The sequence below is a fragment of the Crinia signifera genome, chromosome 2 (genome assembly GCF_055691185.1).
Source record: "Crinia signifera chromosome 2, ASM5569118v1, whole genome shotgun sequence".
Lineage (NCBI taxonomy): Eukaryota > Metazoa > Chordata > Amphibia > Anura > Myobatrachidae > Crinia > Crinia signifera.
Genome location: NC_139218.1, coordinates 188,300,394 through 188,317,267, shown reverse-complemented (window position 1 = coordinate 188,317,267; position 16,874 = coordinate 188,300,394). Strand labels below are relative to the sequence as shown.

The following is a 16,874-nucleotide window of genomic DNA, read 5'->3' as shown; positions in this document are numbered from 1 at the left end:
ATAAAGGACACTTGGGTGCTGAATATAATCCGTCACGGCTACTATATCGAGTTCGAGACAGCACCTCTCCATCACAGATTTCTAAGATCAAGGATACCAAGCGTACCCGAAGAAAAGAAAGCCCTACTTCTCAAATTAGAGCAACTCCTACAGACGGAGGCCATAGAGGAGGTTCCAAAAGAAGAACAGGGAAAGGGCTTTTATTCGAATCTGTTTCTGGTAAAGAAACCGAATGGAACGTTCAGAACTATCCTGGATCTCAGAGATCTGAATGTCTACATAAGACAAATAAAATTCAAGATGGAGACCCTGAGTTCCATAGTTATGGGAATAAAGAGAGGAGACTACCTCGCATCAATAGATCTAAAGGATGCATACTATCATATCCCGATAAATCAGGGGCACAGACAATTCCTCAGGTTCTCGGTGGCCGATCAACATTTTCAATTTACCTGTCTGCCATTTGGGCTGAAAACTTCTCCGAGAGTCTTTACCAAAGTACTAGTTACAGTGATTGCGACGTTGAGACTCAGAGGGATTCAGGTATGGGCCTACCTAGACGACCTACTCATCGCAGGAGACTCTGTGAAAGAAACAGAGGACAATGTAAGGAAGACTATAAGTCTGCTACAACTTCTAGGTTGGGTGACAAACACAGAAAAAAGCCAGACGGTTCCGACACAGAAGATACAGTTTCTAGGGGCTATGATAGACACGGTCCAGTTTCAGATATCCTTGTCGGCCGAAAGATGTCTGAAGATCCGAGAGCTAACAAATCTAATGTTACAGAAAGACGACTGCCCTCTGAGTATGGCTGTCCAGATGTTGGGTATGATGGCATCCTGTATCAGGATCATCCCGTGGGCGCAGTGGAGAATGCGACGACTTCAGTGGGCCATCATCCCATTACAGAAGAGCAGCTATGCCGATCATCACCGGTTCAGACTAAGTCAAGAAGTAAGACAAGACCTAAAGTGGTGGCAACAGGGTCTAGAAGAAAGGAGTACCAGTCTAAAGGATCCTACATTCCGAATACTAACTACGGATGCCAGTCTGTCCGGGTGGGGAGCTCATATAGAGGGAAGATCTATACAAGGCTCCTGGACAAGGAAGGAAGCAGGGAACTCCTCAAACATGAGAGAATTACAAGCGGTCTGGGAGTCCATACAACTCCTAAACGAAGACATTCGCCATTCACATCTGAGAGTAATGTCAGACAATGTGACAGTAGTGTCTCACATAAATCACCAGGGGGGCACAAGAAGTATCAGACTCATGCAGATGTCAGAGAGGATACTGACCTGGGCAGAAGACAACCTGGAGTCCTTGTCAGCAGTGTATATTCCAGGCAAGAGGAATGTACTAGCAGACTTCCTGAGTCGAGAAGTGATATCGCCAGGGGAATGGGAGCTGAATACAGAGGTCTTTTCTCAGATAGAAAAGATATTCGGTACCCCAGAAGTAGACATGATGGCCAACTTTCGGAACAGAAAGGTGAACAACTTCTTCTCAAAATCATTTCATCCGCAAGCCCTAGCCATGGATTCCCTTTCTGTGAAATGGGACTTCAAACTGGGCTACATATTTCCCCCCTTTCCGATGATCGGGAGAGTCTTAAAAAAGCTGAGGGAAGATCGGGTCGAAGTAGTGGCGATACTGCCCTACTGGCCGAGAAGGCCCTGGTTCGTCAGTGTTCTAAAGATGGCGGTGCAGGAGCCGTGGTCACTTCCCAACAGGCAGGACCTACTGCATCAGGGTCCGGTCTATCATCCAGAGCCAGCAAGGTTGTCGCTAAAGGCATGGAGATTGAGCGGAGCATATTAAGTAGGCATAGCTTATCATCCCAAGTTGTGGAAATGATGCTGAAGGCCAGAAAGAACATTTCTTCCTTATCCTATTATAGAACTTGGATCAGGTTCATTGAATGGGGTCAGTTCAATGGTGACTTTTCATCGATACCAACAGGTAGAGTCCTGCAGTTTCTATATGATGGCTTTCAAATGGGTCTTGCCCCAGCAACAATAAAAGCTCAGATCTCTGCCCTTGCAGTACTATTAGATAGGCCTTTGGCTGAAGAAAGACTAATAAAAAGGTTTAATAGAGCCATGAGGAGGATCAGGCCGCCAGTCAAGGCTATAGTGGCACCGTGGGACCTAAACCTTATGTTAGCAGTATTAGCTAAACACCCCTTCGAACCGTTAACAGAGTGTCCTCTAAGATACCTAACATGGAAGACGGTGTTCTTGGTCGCAGTCACCTCGGCCAGAAGAGTAAGTGAGCTCCAAGCTCTATGGATAGAGGAGCCTTATCTTATTATCTTCCCAGATAGAGTGGTACTTAGAACACATCCTGAGTTCGTACCTAAGGTAATATCTTCATTTCACCTCAATCAGGAGATTGTGTTACCTAGCTTCTACCCAGAACCGGAAAATGAGGAACAGCAAAGTTGGCATACACTGGATCTTGTCCGGGTCATTTCAATATACCTGGAAAGAACTAAGGCCCTTAGATCGACCAAACATCTATTTGTCATTCCGAGTGGTGTCCGTAAAGGGAAGGAACCAGGAAAACAAACCATATCCAGATGGATAAGAGAGACGATCGTGGCAGCTTACAAACTGGAAGGAAAGAAAGTACCTCCCATAGTACAGGCACATTCCACTAGGGCAGTCTCGGCATCATGGGCGAAAAGGGCCAAAGCTTCAGTGACCGAGATCTGCAAAGCCGCTACCTGGTCGTCAGTACACACCTTTGTAAAACATTATGCTCTTGATGTTTCTCTGGCCCACTTTGGGAAGCATGTTCTCCAAGAGGCAGTATCTGCGGATTCCTCTGTATAATAAAAATATTCATGCATAAATTTACCCTCCCGTTTATTTGTCTTGGGTATGTCCCAATGTATGGCTGCCATGGGGATCGTAGAAGAAAGAGTCGAATTATACTCACCGATAATTCCTTTTTCTTCCTAGAGATCCCATGGCAGCCACTGATTACCCTCCCTTGTATTATGATGTGTTTTCTCTAGGGACCTTGGTACGGAGACACTCAAAAGATACAGTGGAGGTGGAGGAGGGGTCTATTATACCCAAGGTGGGCGGTCCCGAGAGAAATCAATCCTGTCTGCTCTGATGGGGGAAGGGAATATCCCAATGTATGGCTGCCATGGGATCTCTAGGAAGAAAAAGGAATTATCGGTGAGTATAATTCGACTCTTTGGCCACTAAGGGAATCCTACAGTACTGTATACTGCACTGTACAGGTAGATACTGCACTGTACAGTATGTTTTTACTCAAGTCAACCAACTGAATTGTAGTGGACAGTATCTACAGTAACTTGTAACTACTGAGTTACAAGTTACTGTAGATACCGTACTGTCCCGTACAGTTCAGTTGGTTGAACCTGATGGACTACAGTAACATCTTTTTTTCAGCTTGAATTACTGCACAACAGTACAGGTAGAGTACTACTGTACAGTATGTTACAGGGTGGACCTACACGTACAGTACTTTCCGGTACACGTGGTGGGAGCCCTGGTGGCCAGTGGCAGTTGCAAAGTTGCAGGGCTGCAGCACAGTCCAAAATTCAGATAGGGGAGCACAAACTACTGCCACCCCAAACACCAAAGTCCCTATTTGAACTTTGAACAATTGTGCAGCCCCACCTCTGCAAGTGGCACTGGCAAGGAAGTCCAGGAGCAGAGCATTTTGTGGCCACTGGAATGGGTCGTGTTGGTACTGTAGGTCCTGTACAGTATGCCACATGTTTGAAAGTCAATATGCAATGTTCTGTACTACAGTATACTGTACTTTAACTGCACCAAGAATACTGTACTGTACTTAGTGGCGTTGACGCCTCTCCTGCGCCGTCATCCTGCTGATCCCTGGAAAAATAATAAACAGTACAGTACAGTATAATGACTATTTGAAGAGTCCTCTCAGATGTACAGTACAGTACTGTAGCAGTACACACCCACACAGAGCCGCCAAGAGAAATCCTGGGCCCCGGTACAACAATTTCCTGTGGCCCCCACAGACAGAGCTCCTCTGAGGACCTGTTGTTACGCCACTGCTTCCAAGGTGGATACAGGGACACACATTTACGCCGTAATGCCTATTACAGTACACATGTCACACATCCATTACATACTGTATTATACCACATGCCATAATGCTCGTTACACGCTACTGTATGCCATACACGTAATACCTACAGTTTTACATATTTTACAACATACCATAATGGCAATTACACATTATTCCACACACCATAATGCTCATTGCATATTAGGGGGTTAACATGCTCGTTGCCATGGGATTAACCTGCTCTGCCAGGTGTTACATGCTCTGCCAGGGGGTAACATGCTCATTGCCAAGGATTTACAGTACATGCTCTGCAAGGGGTTAACATGCGGACATCCAGAGTTGGATCTCAGCCCCAGCAGCATGCAGGGAGGCAGCAGACACAGAAAAGCCAGCCACCCACCTTCCACCCACCTTCCACAGTGACCTGGACATGGGTTGGGAACCAGGGCTGCTGGGATGGGAATGTGGGGAGTGGGGTGGGCTGAATTCTGCAGAGTGGGTGTATTAACGCAGGAGTTGGCCTCTCTCTGACCCAGCTCCTCCCAGCACCCAGAGACTCCCAAGTCACGTGGCAGGCCTTGGAGATGGAGAGCGGAACAACGCTCAGAAGGACCTCTGTGATACTGCTGCCCCCACATCTGCACTCCCAATGCCACTACTGAACAGCTGACTCTGGTGCACTCAGACCCGGCGCACTCGCCAACATTTTTTTTTAAAAAAAAACCTCTGTCCAGATCAGGGCACCCCTGACAGGTCCAGGCACAGATAAATTGTACCTGCTCCCCTCTCGGCACCCCTGCCCCCATGCTTCTACTGTAAGTGCCACATTCACAATCTCTTTTCACAATATCTCCATACTGTTTACAGTAAAGTATGGAACTAGACACACCTGTGCAAAATTCTACTAGCAACTACTGTATAATCTCCCTGAAACTCATTTTCAAAAGGAGGCAAGTACAGTATGCTGTACAGTAATCAGCACATTAAAAACAAATATGAAATCCACCATGGCAACAAGTAGAAAATATACAGTAGCACTCAACATTGTACAGTACTTACTTTCCCTTAGGGAGTCCAGTAGTTGGGGCTCCCGACGAACCAGGTCGCTCCACCTGCGCTGGAGGCTCCTGACATTCCTGTCCCTCCGGAATCTGTCCCTGATGGCCTGGCTTGCCCCCTGGTAGGCCTCCACAACCTGACGATTGGAGACCAGGGGCCTGTCCCGCCAAGCCACCAGGGTGAGGAGCTCCCCTGTCCCGAAGGGCCTCGCTCTCTGCCTGCGGTCCGCCATAGTGCAGCAATGCAATATTCAGTACTATATATTACTACTATAATGGCGCTCTGCCCACGTGCGTCCTGAGCGGAACAGCGTCGCATTTCTGTGCGCCCGCAAGAGTAGTGAGTACAGTAGTTTATCACTGGCCAGTGATAAACTACAGTACTTTATGAACAGTACAGCTTGCCGGACGCAGCATTGTTGTATTAAAGTACAGTATTATACTGTATATTGTAAAAGAACTTTAGAACACTACAGTATACTGTACTGAGACGTACAGTATTAGCGTCTGTGCCGCTCCGGTATACACCACAAGCGCCCATGACCAGTACAGCTTGCTGGACGCAGCACTATTGTATACAAGTATTATATATTGTAAAAGCATTATATTTTATATAATACTTATACAATATACTGTAAACTGTAATACTATAATATAAAAAGTTTGGCTGTACACTATCTACAGAATACTATAGTACAGCTTGCTGGACGCAGCACTATTGCATAAAAGTCTTATACTGAATATTGTAATAGAATTACAGTATACAGTACTGTTTATTAGTGAACTCAGTGGCTGTTTATTAGGAATGTCAGAGACGCTCCTGCGAGGCAAATAAAATGCAGCTCCTCTCCATCTCCTCCAAAGATACGCGATCACGCTCGTGCAGGCGGCGTAAGAGAGGTGGTGACTTGGCTTGCAAGGGATAATAAAGTTCCTGTGCCTCATGCACGCGCTGCAGCACAAATTTTACGCATGCACAAATGAGATTTTCAAAAGTGACATCTGGTGGTTAATCTGTGGTATTGCACGCCACGGCGAATCGCCAAGCTTGTAAAAGATATTGCTAATGCCGAGCGCCACGGCCGCCATGGCGAAAAAATCGCCATAGGCTGCAAAGATGAGAACTGCTACATCTGTACTATTATTTTTTGTAAATTGACCTTTAGTAAATACATCCCCAAGTCTCCATTGCATTTTACTCTTTAACATGGTCCTCAACCACAAGCGATTACAGGTTAATGTTCGTTAGATGACAAACCTTGTTTGAGAGAAGGTCATTGATAAAAAAAAAAAGATACAAAAAGTAATACAGACAGAATGATATATCAATTGTCTGGTACCCTATCTATTTAGGACATATGTATGATACAGTACAGTATTGCTAATGTTGCATTAAAGTCCTAGCTTATGTATGTTTAAAGAAAGAAATGCAGTGGGACTTGTGAATCACAATTCACCATGTTAAGGTGCATACCCGCTTGAATGTTTTTTTGACCAATATCGTTCAGAAGGGACCTTCTGAATGATATGGTCAACATATCGGCAAGTGTGTATGCTACAAATGACCATGGAAGTACATGCCAGGCGTTCATCGAGGTTGGTCGTCGACTGTGCTGGCAGGTCAGTTTAGTATATCTATTACAAAAAGCTATAGCATCTAGCTGTACTGTTTGTCACATCGTTCAGTGTGAATGCACATTATCTTTCGTCTAGGACACTGGGGAAGTTCAACATCTTGCAATATACACATATTCCAGTGTGTATGCCCTTTACGGTTACTCATTTCGCAGCCAGATCTCTTGCTACCATTAGTAAGACTGCAGAACAGGAAAAAGAGGGACAGTGATAGCAACCTCTCCAGCAGCTAAATTCAGATCCTATTCCATTAGAACATAATAATGGCTTTCTACAGCGTACACAATGTTGTTTTTCCTAGAGATACACTTGAGTATGAACTAAGATGGTTCAAATTATTGATTATTTGTCTGAGCCAGTACCAAAGTTGTTTGTGTGCTTCTATTGGACTGCACTCTTGACGTCCAATCCACTTTGCTGGAGCACATTGCTGCTATGTTCCAGCCTTTCTGCAGTCTGCTGTTGTATGCTGCAGGCTGCCGGAGCTCTGCAATGTCTCTGATGTGGGGAACTGATGGTGGCACTAGGCATCCACCACTGCACATACTTGTTCTGAAATCTAGCGGAAAACCCAGCATTGGTGTGGCTGCAGAGAGGGACAACTAAATATTAATGCCTATAGTTTTGTTCAGCTGTCCACATACTTTGGGCCATATAGGCTCCTACATGCAGTAAATGATGACATTTGCTTGCACATCAGTTATCTATAGGTATAATATAAAAGCATAACATTTGTTTTATAGAAATAAAAAGATCTGTGTCTAGTTCCCGCAATCTACTAAGACTTGGAAAAACCTATCTTGGCAATAAAACACATTGGAGCAGATCTATTAAGCCTCAGCAAGAGACAAATGCAAGGGTGATAAAGAGAGATAAACGTCCAGCCAATCACCTGCTAACTGCCATGTTACAGGCTGTGTTTGAAAAAAGACAGTAAGGAGCTGATTGGCTGGAGGTTTATCTCTCTTTATCATCCTTGCATTTTTCTCTTGTTAAGGCTTAATACATCTGCCCCAATGTACTGCTTGATTCTCACTGAATACATTTTACGTCCACATACCTACATTAACCTTCATTATTTGTTCCACACTTTTGTTTAAATTTTAGCTGCATGCAATTTAAATCTGTAGTTAACAGTCTTCATTTAATCATTGTCTGAATTGATCACAATTGTAAGTGTTTATTTCCTTAGTAAATGTAACAGTGCTACATGAGAGATATTTGTATATTAATCGCAAAACAGAATCTAAATTTTATCTTATCTGGTCCCGTTGGCTTTCATCAAAATATTCATCGCATAAGATATAATTTTATTAATTAAAGATTAATTATTAATTCATGTGAATTTGATAACGCTATCTGTTCGATTGGAAGATACCACTACTAATGTAACATATAATTTATTACTGTATTGATATGTGTTTTTTTACTTTATTTATTTATTTTATTTAATTTTTTTTTTTGATTATTTATTTTATTTATTTTCCTTCAAATTCAATCGATAAAGTAGTTTATGTTTGCTATGTTATTCTGTGTATCGAAAAATTTAAATAAAAATCACTCAATGGAAAAAACAATTGTAAGTGTTTAGCACACTACAGGGTAATTCTATGGGATTGCTAATTAAATACAGAGCACATAAGTTTTCGTTGGACATCATTTTTCAATAAGTTCATGTTTCCGCTGTGTTCTCTTCCAGTTAAAATATAACTAGTGCAGTTTAGGCCTGCATTTATTTTGTCTACCTTGTGTGTTCTGTTTTGGTGAACACTGTGACTGCTTGCATATCTAAAATCATAATTGTCCTGACAAACAATTCTATTTTTTACCCCTTTCAACATGAATGTGCATCAATGAGTTTTTGCTCATTGTAATGACCCCTTAAAAAAAAAAAAAAAAAAAATCCCTGCATCGGGTTGGACAGTGGACACTGGTAATAATTGTGTTAAGGGGCTGCGTAAATTGGTAACCTGGGTCATCAGACATGGGACCTGTTTACAGCATGGTAATTGGTCAAAAATTCAATGATCTGAACAGTGTCTGGGAAGGGAGAGATTACAACCTCCCGGTATGGTTTGGACCATACTGGTTGTTACCCAATCCAGACTTCATACTGGAAGGTTGTAATCTATCCATCCCATCCATCCTGGTAGGACCCCCACCCCATACATAAATTGCCAGTTCAGGGTACATTCGGCACTTGGTGAGGACATCATCTCTTAAGTGCTGACACTGCACCCATGTGCAGTGTGTATGGCCCTGATCCAGGAATATCTAGGGTCTGTTCAGCAGTGGAAACAGGGTATGTCCCGGGTTTGACCCGGTTTGAAACACTTTTCCAAGTCCTGTGTCAGACCCGGGACATTGGTGGAAAAGGGATATTAATCAGTTCTTCTACAGTAGGTCTTAAATTCCCTTCTTTATGGGAACTCGCTCTGTTGGACAATTAGATTGCATTAGATTCCTTTTTTATATATTGATGTAAGATTCTTGAATAGATACATATCTTGCCGCCTTTATATCATTGTTTCTCTTCTATTCTCAGGTCCCTTGGGTCTGCTCCACATCTACATCCGTTGCTGGTTCTGTGAACTGTGGCCTCTTTTTTGGTCACCAAGCTGTTTACCGTATGTGTTTTGCTCTAACGGCTTTTTTCTTCCTCTTTGTCATAATAATGATCTGCGTACGGAGTAGCCGGGACCCAAGAGCGTATATACAGAATGGGTGAGTGTGAGATTCTACAAATGAAGACACAGTGTACTGAGATTCTGTTGAATTCAGAATTATTTTAATCTTTTTTTTTTTTTAATAAACATTTTTATTAAATTTCATAAACATTTCAGTAGCATACCATTTTTTTTTTTTTCATTTCATGATTTACGGGTTTATAGTGCAGTTTGCTCAGTTTACAAGATGCAGACTTGTTTATCAAAAGAAAGTACACGTGTGAACATAGAGGCTAAAAAGGAAGTCGGTGTTCTATATCGGATACCATTTATGTGTGTTCCAAATGTCAAACTTTTACAAACACAACCTAAATTAGACCTTTTTCTTACCTATACAGTCTAGTTTACACAATAGAAAGTGCAAATTATACATGATTAGTCTCTACACCTATTGACCATATCGACCCATTGATTGCTACACTAATAACTTTCTGGATCCCGTAGGAAAATGTACTATGCAAAACGTTAAAAAAAAAACCAGTAAGATTTCCCGTTCATTTCAGTGGACACTGCATTTGATTAGAGGCTGAAACACCATACAAAGTATTCCAAAAAATGCTCAATACGATTATAGAAGAAAAATAGATGTACTAAGTCCTAGAAAACCTTGGCAACCAGTGCCTACTGGAACAGTTCCAAATTAGTATTTTATTGCTGTGCACCAGTTTTTTATTTTTATCAGTGAGGCTGAAGTCCAGCCAGTCTTTACCAGGGAGAGATGTAAACATAGTTTGTGATTGGCTGAACTTTTCCCATTCATTTAAAAATATAATGCTGTCGATTTTGAATAGGCATTGTGCCCATAAAAATGCTTAGACTACTCAAAAAGGAAAAGCAACAAATTTACTTATTACATGCTGTATGGTTTTCATTTTTAAACAAAATCACCCTGTAGCAGATTCTTAGTGATCATGGGATGTGCGTCATGGGACAGATCAGAGAGTGAACTCTAGCAACTGTAGAAACTAAATTTAACTCTTCTCCATTCTTGGAGTAAAGCTGTTTTGAGCGAACACTATAATTTAAAGTTTAAACTATGTACATATGCTTGAGCACAAGTGATGTAGTATTAAATATATATATGTAGTAATTGCACCCTATTGCTTCCAGTTCAATATTTGCGTCTAGCACTGTTCTAGAGTGACTTACATTCTTGCGCCAGTGTTGAGTCTCACTATAAAGCATGACAAATGTAGGAGAGCTACTTCCAGGCTGTGGGTTATATACAGAGCCAGATTAAGGTCTAAATGGGCCTGGAGCTGAAAATGATCAAGGGCCTATTATGCGCAATAATAGGGGTTGTGGCCAGCACCTAATAATGTGTGGGGCGTGACCAGTGTTCTGGTTGGGAGGTCTGCTCATGGGTGTGTCTGTATTTGTTTAAATACTTTCAACTAATTATATATGCCTGGAAAAGGCAGGGGGCTGGCATAGGAAAAATGCAGGATGCCGATGTCCTAAGATACTTGCGGGGTGAGGCAGCACTCCAGTCATAAAAAAAATACTGAAAGCCGAAACTTGGTAGACAACATTTCAGCACCTTTTATGTGGTCACCTAAGTTTACCATAACATATACCCCTTATACAAATCATGACACACAATAGTAACCCCCTTATACTGTACTTGCCTCTTACACATTATGCAACATGGAATGAGCCAAAATTCACACCGATTGAGCCAAAATTCACACTATGCCACATGGATTAAGGCAAAATTCACATTTTGCCACATGGATTGAGCCAAAATACACACTATACCAGGCATGTCCAAACAGTGGCCCTCCTGCTGTTGTGAAACTACACGTCCCAGCATGCCTTGACATAGTTTTAGCATTCCCTAATAGCAAAACTGTGGCAATGCATGATGAGACTTGTAGTTTCACAACAGCTGGAGGGCCATAGTTTGGACATGCCTGCACTATACCAAACAGATTGAGCAATAATGCACAATATGCTTCCTAAATAGGGTCATTGCGCGCCAAAGGTGCACATTAAAAATTTACACCATAATGCCCATTACATGATAAGCCTCCCACCATAATCTCCATTACGTATTATGTCAAACACCATAATGCCTATTAATAATTATGATACATAAGTGTTGCTTATCTACATGTTCATTGCCAGGGGTTCCATGCTCGTTGCCATGTGGGATTACATGCTCATTGCCAAGGGGAATACATGCTCGCGGTAACTGGGGTTCAGCCGCTGCCGGGCAGAAATGTCAGCCATTGACAGCCGGGCAGAGAGCAGGGGGCTGCCCAGCTGTATTCAGAGCACTGCATGTCCCGGCTATTTGAAATAATACCCCTTTCACACCAGAAAATGCAGGGATTTACCCGGGAATATGGTCCCAGGATCATGCAGGGACATTCCCGGACTGGCCCCTTTTGCACCAGCCTAGTCCCTGCATTTTCTGGTGTGAGGGGGAGAGAAAACCACACCCGGCCCCTTTTAAACAACCAGCTATATCTTCGGAACCAACTGAACCATTTACATGTAGGCTTCGAATGATTTTGGTCCCGTGAAACTGGGCCGTTTGGTTCCAGATAAATCTGTCCTCAAACAACATGAACAGCCATGAAATTACATTTCAGAAATGAAAAAAAATTGGTTTACCCGCAATATCTCTAGAACCAATGAACCCATATGGACCAGGTGTCAGATTGAAGGCCCAGCAATTTGGGTTCGACTGAGATCAACCTCGAGCTGGAGGGGGAACTGGCAGCCGTTGGAACCGGGTGGAGGTTGGAATTAGCGGGTCCCATGTTATCCTATGGGGAAAACGTTCCAGGTTTGCCTGCCGGTATCTCCAGTTCCCGGGGGCTAGCGACACTGGGCTGAACTCATTGGAAAGCCCTGACCCTCAGCTACAAAATGGGCCTATTTGGAGAGTGGCCTCTATAAAGACTGTGGATGTACTGAGAGCCCTACTGAGGGAAGGTACATCGCATGGCACTCCAAGGACTTTACACCACTGAGAAAAAACTGTGCTTTAATCACAACGTTTCAAGGCTCCTTGGCCCCGTCTTCAGGTGTACAGTGTGTGTGTGTGTGTGTGTGTGTGTGTGTATATATGTATATATGTATATATATATATATATATATATATATATATGAGATAGCAGCGGCACTCAGGACTTAATCAAGCAAACAAACGACTCGTAGCCAAGACCAGTGACGTTTCAGCCCCTCAGGGCTTTTATCAAAAAACAGCTTACACAAATGTAAAGAGTGAGATTACCTCTATTTATAGTGCAACATCAGTGCTGTAAGCAGGGACCGCGGTCACACGTGGACGCCGATGGCGCTGTGTTGGTGACGTCACTGTCAGTGAGACCGTTGCCGCAGCAACACGTCTGTTCGTTAGAGAGAGCACTAAAGTTTTGTTGAAACTGAAGAAAAAAAAGTGAGAATGTGCTTTTGAATGCTTGTGTATGTGAGCCGCTGTCACTGCTTACAACACGGGTGCTAACACACAGCAATAGATAAAACAGTTACGTGAAAACAAACAACTTAAACATGAGTAACATAGGATAGAAATGGACAATATACTTATAGATGAATTAAGAAACAAAGACAGTGTCATAGAGCTAATCTAAATGAAAAAAAAAAAAAGAATGTAAAGAAGCCTAATTTCAAACTCCTGTTTAGCAAAAAATGAAAAATGATCAATATTGTAAGCATGGATCATTAGAATAATCAAAATCTATAACTGCTTATTTGTATATTTTCAAAAACAAGGGTATATTGCTTAATACTTATTGCTAAATTTATTTAAGTATTTGGGCCGCTATTTAAGCTCCCAACTGTCAGCAAAACATAATGTGATGCTGCATTAGTAATATAATGATATAAAAAACGCAAATATGAGCACTGCGCTCCAGTATTCGTGAGCACCAGCTACATTCGGTGTCATCTCACTGTGGGACAACTCCTGCTATCATCGTATTCACAAGAACCAGTGGAGACCCAACTGTTCGTTGAGGCCTCGGGGGGCCATAGTACCCAACTTATGGATCCAGCGGGTTTCAAGCTGCAACAACTTTCTCCCCCTGTCTCCTCCTCTCACCAATGGTGGAACATGGTCAAGAATCATGTATTTGACTGTGGATAAAAATAAAAAAAGTAAAAAAATTTTGGCCGATAGTCAGGTCTGATCCAGACCTTAATCTGGGCAACAAGTCACTGATGCCAGCGTTTAGGAAAGGGAAAAGTCTACGGGACCATCTGGTAAAAACAGATATTACCAACATGGGTAAAGCACCAGTTACCACCTTCCTTGGCAAAACAAGGAATGGGTGCTTTAAATGCCCAAACTGCACTTCTTGCAGTTTTATGCAAACGGGCTCCTACATTACCCATCCCTACACAGGGAGACAGTTCCCCCTAAAACATTTCCTAACATGTACAACAAAATTTGTCGTTTACATTATCTTCTGCCCCTGTTCTATGGCCTATATAGGCAAAACTGAGAGAAAATTTAAGGAGCGCATGTCTCAACATCGCTCCGCTATTCGGGCTGCCATAATCAAGGGCACTAGTGATCAACCACTGGCCCGACATTATGCCAAAGCTAAACACCCACTATCCACAGTCAAATACATGATTCTTGACCATGTTCCACCATTGGTGAGAGGGGGAGACGGGGAGAAAGTTGTTGCAGCTTGAAACCCGTTGGGTACTATGGCCCCCCGAGGCCTCAACGAACAGTTGGGTCTCCACTGGTTCTTGTGAATACGATGATAGCAGGAGTTGTCCCACAGTGAGATGACACCGAATGTAGCTGGTGCTCACGAATACTGGAGCGCAGTGCTCATATTTGCGTTTTTTATATAATTATATTACTAATGCAGCATCACATTATGTTTTGCTGACAGTTGGGAGCTTAAATAGCGGCCCACATACTTAAATAAATTTAGCAATAAGTATTAAGCAATATACCCTTGTTTTTGAAAATATACAAATAAGCAGTAATATATTTTGATTATTCTAATGATCCATGCTTACAATATTGATAATTTTTCATTTTTTTGCTATACAGGAGTTTGAAATTAGGCTTCTTTACATTCCTTTTTTTTTTCCGTTTAGATTAGCTCTATGACACTGTCTTTGTTTCTTAATTCATCTATAAGTATATTGTCCATTTCTATCCGCTGTTACTCATGTTTAAGTTGTTTGTTTTCACGTAACTGTTTTATCTTTTGCTGTGTGTTAGCACCCGTGTTGTAAGCAGTGACAGTGGCTCACATACACAAGCATTCAAAAGCACATTCTCACTTTTTTTTCTTCAGTTTCAACAAAACTTTAATGCTCTCTCTAACGAACAGACGCGTTGCTGCGGCAACGGTCTCACTGACAGTGACGTCACCAACACAGCGCCATCGGCGTCCACGTGTGACCGCGGTCCCTGCTTACAGCACTGATGTTGCACTATAAATAGAGGTAAGCTCACTCTTTACATTTGTGTAAGCTGTTTTTTGATAAAAGCCCTGAGGGGCTGAAACGTCACTGGTCTTGGCTACGAGTCGTTTGTTTGCTTGATTAAGTCCTGAGTGCCCCTGCTATCTCCTATATGCATTTGGATCTATGCTTTGGCTTCATCCCCGCTGAAGGCACCAGGCGCTAAGAGAGTATTTCATGAATGGAGTGCCAGCCTTATTGCACCTTGTATGTATGTGTATATATATATATATATATATATATATATATATATATATATATATCTGTCTTAATAAAGCTACTTTTTACTTCGATGATTCTGTCTGGAGTGCTGCACACCAAGATTTCCTATATATATGTATGTGTGTGTGTGTGTGTATATATGTATATATGTATATATATATATATATATATACACATATACATACATACATACAGTGGTCGAAGTGGAAATTTTTAAGTGGGGGTATGGAAAAGTAAAGAGTGAATATAGTGCGCACCTTCGGACACCCCCCTGTCCATCAACGTCCCCTGCCAGACTGCCCCGTTGTACAGGGGTATTACAAAAGCACAATATGCGCTGCTGAGTGATCAGAGAGCATCTTCAGATTAAAGTGGCGGTATGGCATACCCCCGTATACCGCCCCACTTCGACCACTGTATATATATATATATATATATATATATACATATATAATGTGTCGTGTGTGTCTGGCACTCAGTTCTGCAGACCCCACTTGTCGGGGTAATCCAGTAATGCCGGGGTGCCTTCCCACAATAAAATAAAAGTGCAGGTGTTCCTATAAGAAAGAACCAGGCGGCACTCCACGGGCTTGTGCAAAAGAGCAATGATGTTTATTTGCTCATCATCAACGTTTCAAAACCCGTCCGGGTTTTTTCTTCAGGATAAACAAACAACTAACTTATAAGCACTTGCGGCAGGCATAATAGGATAGTCTTTGGCGAACCTATTAGCCATCGCAAATTACTGTTGTTAATAACATATCCCTCTAGGTATGAAGTGTTTTTGTTTATTGTGGGTCCATTCCCTAACACATCTTAGTTTAAAATTTAGGGGGAGATTCAACTCCATTGTTGCTCAGATCGGGCATCCATTATTTTATTAGCACCCACATAGCATTTAGCCCTGAAAATCAGCTTATCCCATCTAACGTGGTTACTCATTTGGGCACCTACACCATAAACATATTTATTTACTGCCTCAGGGAGTAGGGAGAACAGATCTCTCTCCCGTAGCTAATCAGTGTGCCCCCCCGCCCCCCCCCCCCCCAAAAAAAAAAAACCTTTAGTGCCTCTCCCACTTTAGTGCTTCTCAAATTATAGCACACTAAGGGTACATTTACTAAGATGGGATTTACATAGAAGCATAGAATTTGTCGGCAGATAAGAACCACTTGGCCCATCTAGTCAGCCCCTTTTTTAAACATGTTACCTCAAACCATATTTGATCCTTATCTCTTTGTAAGGATATCAATATGCTTATCCCAAGCATGTTTAAATTGTTCTACTGTATTTGCCTCTACCACCTCTGATGGGAGGCTATTTCACTAATCCACTACTCTTTCTGGGGGAGATTCTCTAAGAATCTCCGCCCCCCTTCGCCGCCCATCGCATACTTAATTATCGCATATGTTGTAACATATGCGATAATTAAGGCAAAGGACAGCTCTTGCGTTAAGAGCTGTCCTTTGCGGTGGGAGTCGCCGGGTCCCAGCAGGTCCCGGCGGCTCCCCCCTCCCTCACACACCCGGCGCTGCTGCTGCTGCGCCGGGCTCTCCTCCTCCCTGCACCCGGAAGAGGATCAGTGCAGGGAGGAGGTCACAGGTCCGGGCAGCACTGCGCTGTGCTGCCCGGACACAGGTGAGGGGGGAGGGGGCGATGCAGGGCGGCGGGGGGCCGGCGGGGGGCG

General features: G+C 42.8%; 1 protein-coding gene across 1 annotated transcript in view; it reads left to right on the top strand.

Annotated features, from left to right (window-relative positions):
* Positions 1–16,874, top strand: part of SERINC2 (serine incorporator 2) — a 62,990-nt gene that overhangs the window by 31,137 nt on the left and 14,979 nt on the right. The window contains exon 3 of the mRNA XM_083173378.1: positions 9,322–9,500. Coding sequence (XP_083029504.1) covers positions 9,322–9,500 — 179 coding nt within the window. The remainder of the gene's footprint in view (positions 1–9,321; positions 9,501–16,874) is intronic.